Raw genomic sequence first — 2,348 nt, forward strand, 5'->3', positions numbered from 1 at the left:
ATGGACACTATATCCACAAGCAGACAACAATGAAAGAGCTTATAGATGTTTTCCATGAGTCCATTCTCATGAGCTACCTTCATTGATCTTTTTGATAATTTCTGTTTCCCTGGCCCCTGCCTTCTTGGAAATTTTAGCCAGAAAAACAAGGTTTTAGTTTTCTTATTGTGTGCAAGTTTTTAAAAAAATATTTATTTATTTATTACATATACAGTGCTCTGCCTACATGTACATCTGTAGGCCAGAGGAGGGCATCAGATCACATTATAGATGGTTGTGAGCCACCATGTGGTTGCTGGAAGTTGAACTCATGACCTCTGGAAGAGCAGTCAGTGCTCTTAACCACTGAGCCATCTCTCCAGCCCTTTGTGTGCAAGTTTAAGTCTAGGATAAGGCAGATAAATGAGACATACTTCTCAGGTATAAAATTTAGAAATATATCCAAATATTCAGTGATCAAGGTGAATAACATTTTAATGAGACATGAAAACCAAACATCTATAAAGAATGAAGTACACCACACCATTAAAACTAAAAAAAAAAAAAAAAAAGAAAGAAAGAAAGAAAGAAAGAAAGAAAGAAAAAAACTTTACACGCTGCCCAGGGAGCGATCCATTAGGTGTTGTTCTTGATTCCAGTTGTAACTTAAAGGGAACCTACACCATGTCTGGAGACCTTGACGTCCTGAAGACTAAGGAAGAGGATGTCCTCAAATTCCTTGTCGCAGGAACTCACTTAAGTGACACAGACCTTGACTTTCAGATGGAGCAATATATCTATAAAGGGCAGAGTGATGTTATCAACATCACAAATCTGAGGAGGACCTAGGAGAAGCTGTTGTTAACAGCTCCAGCTATTGTTGCCATTGAGAACCCTGCTGACGTCAGCATTATCTCCTCCAGGAACACTGGTCAGCGAGCTGTGCTCAAATTTGCTACTGCCACTGGAGCCACTTCCATTGCTGGCTGCTTCACACCTGGGACCTTCACCAACCAGATCCAAACAGTCTTCAGGGAGTCACGGTGTCTAGTGGTGACTGACCACCAGCCCCTCACAGAGGCCTCTTATGTCAACCTGCCCATCATTGCTCTGTGCAACACGGATTCTCCTCTGTGCTATGTGGACATTGCCATCCCATGCAACAACAAGGGAGCTGACTCAGTGGGTCTGATGTGCTGGATGCTGGTCCAGGAAGTACTCCGCATGCGTGGTACTATCTCCCATGAGCAACCACAGGAGGTTATGCCTGATCTTTACTTCTACAGAGACCAAGAGGATATTGAGAAGGAGGAGCAGGCTGCTGTTAAGGCCATGACCATAGAAGAATTTCAGGATGAATGAACTGCACCACATCCTGAGTTCTCTACTGCTCAGCCAGAGGTGGCAGACTGGTCTGAGTGTGTTCAGGCGCCCTTTGTACCCATCCAGCAGTTCCATACTGAGGACAGGAGTGCCCAGCCAGCTGCTGAGGACTGCTCAGCAGCTCCCATAGCAAAGACCACCAAGTAGGTTGGAGTCACCACTGGGTGGTCCTGAGCTGCTCCGCAGACACCTAAGTGAAGGGAAGAATGGAAGAAAAATAAAGTTCCTAAAAACTGAAAAAAAAATCCATCTATGGTTTACTATCTACTCCCATCCACTCCCCTTAGTTCACGTCCTGTTCCTAAACTTTAAACTTAAAGCCCACAACTTTACACACATGTTAGGCCAACCTAGAGCAGATTGAGGATTGAGGGTGGATTACAAATAATGTTGACTTGATGATAATTTTAATCACGAATTTCTTCTTTAATATGTATTTTACTGTTAGTTTTCTAGGTGTTGAGCATCTGTCATGTGCACCTGATGTAGGTTTGGTAGCTACTTCCAATGGAAGAAATGGATGTGGCTGCCTACTCCATCTTGGCTGTGTAAGTGGCAATATGGAAGTCCTTGGCTGCAGAGGATACTTCCTAGCTTCAGATGAACTTCAACTCTAGAGTTAGGGTGCCTGAAACTCACAAAACTTTTACTGATCCGGTGGCTCTAGGTTCTTATGAATTGAAAGAATGAAATTCACGGGCCACAGATGAATATGTTTTATAAAGAAGTTTTATTATAGGGTTGGAGCTAAAAACAATAAGGAAACAAAAGAAGGAAAAGGGGTTGGAGGAAGGAAAGAAGGAAGAAAGAAGAATTAAATAATGAAAGAAGAAAGGGGGGAAGGGAGAGGGATGGAGCGAGGGAAGGAAGGAGGGAGGGAGAGAGGGGGGGGGGCGGATGGAAGGAAGAGTTCCTGTATGGCAGGAATGGCACTCAGGAAACAAATGAAATTGCTCTTTAAGTACTGCGAGAGCTGTTCCTTCTAA

General features: G+C 43.5%; 1 protein-coding gene across 1 annotated transcript; it reads left to right on the forward strand.

Annotated features, from left to right (window-relative positions):
- Positions 1 to 663: 663 nt before the first annotated feature.
- On the forward strand, positions 664 to 1,341 carry LOC311578294 (small ribosomal subunit protein uS2-like; the record flags this gene model as incomplete). The annotated part of the gene is made up of 2 exons (XM_084748174.1): positions 664 to 790; positions 848 to 1,341. The coding sequence occupies 2 exons, from the start codon at positions 664 to 666 to the stop codon at positions 1,339 to 1,341; spliced, it is 621 nt and encodes a 206-aa protein (XP_084604300.1).
- Between the last annotated feature and the right edge of the window lie 1,007 nt (positions 1,342 to 2,348).

This window comes from Acomys minous, assembly GCF_964271855.1.
Source record: "Acomys minous genome assembly, chromosome: 2".
NCBI lineage: Eukaryota > Metazoa > Chordata > Mammalia > Rodentia > Muridae > Acomys > Acomys minous.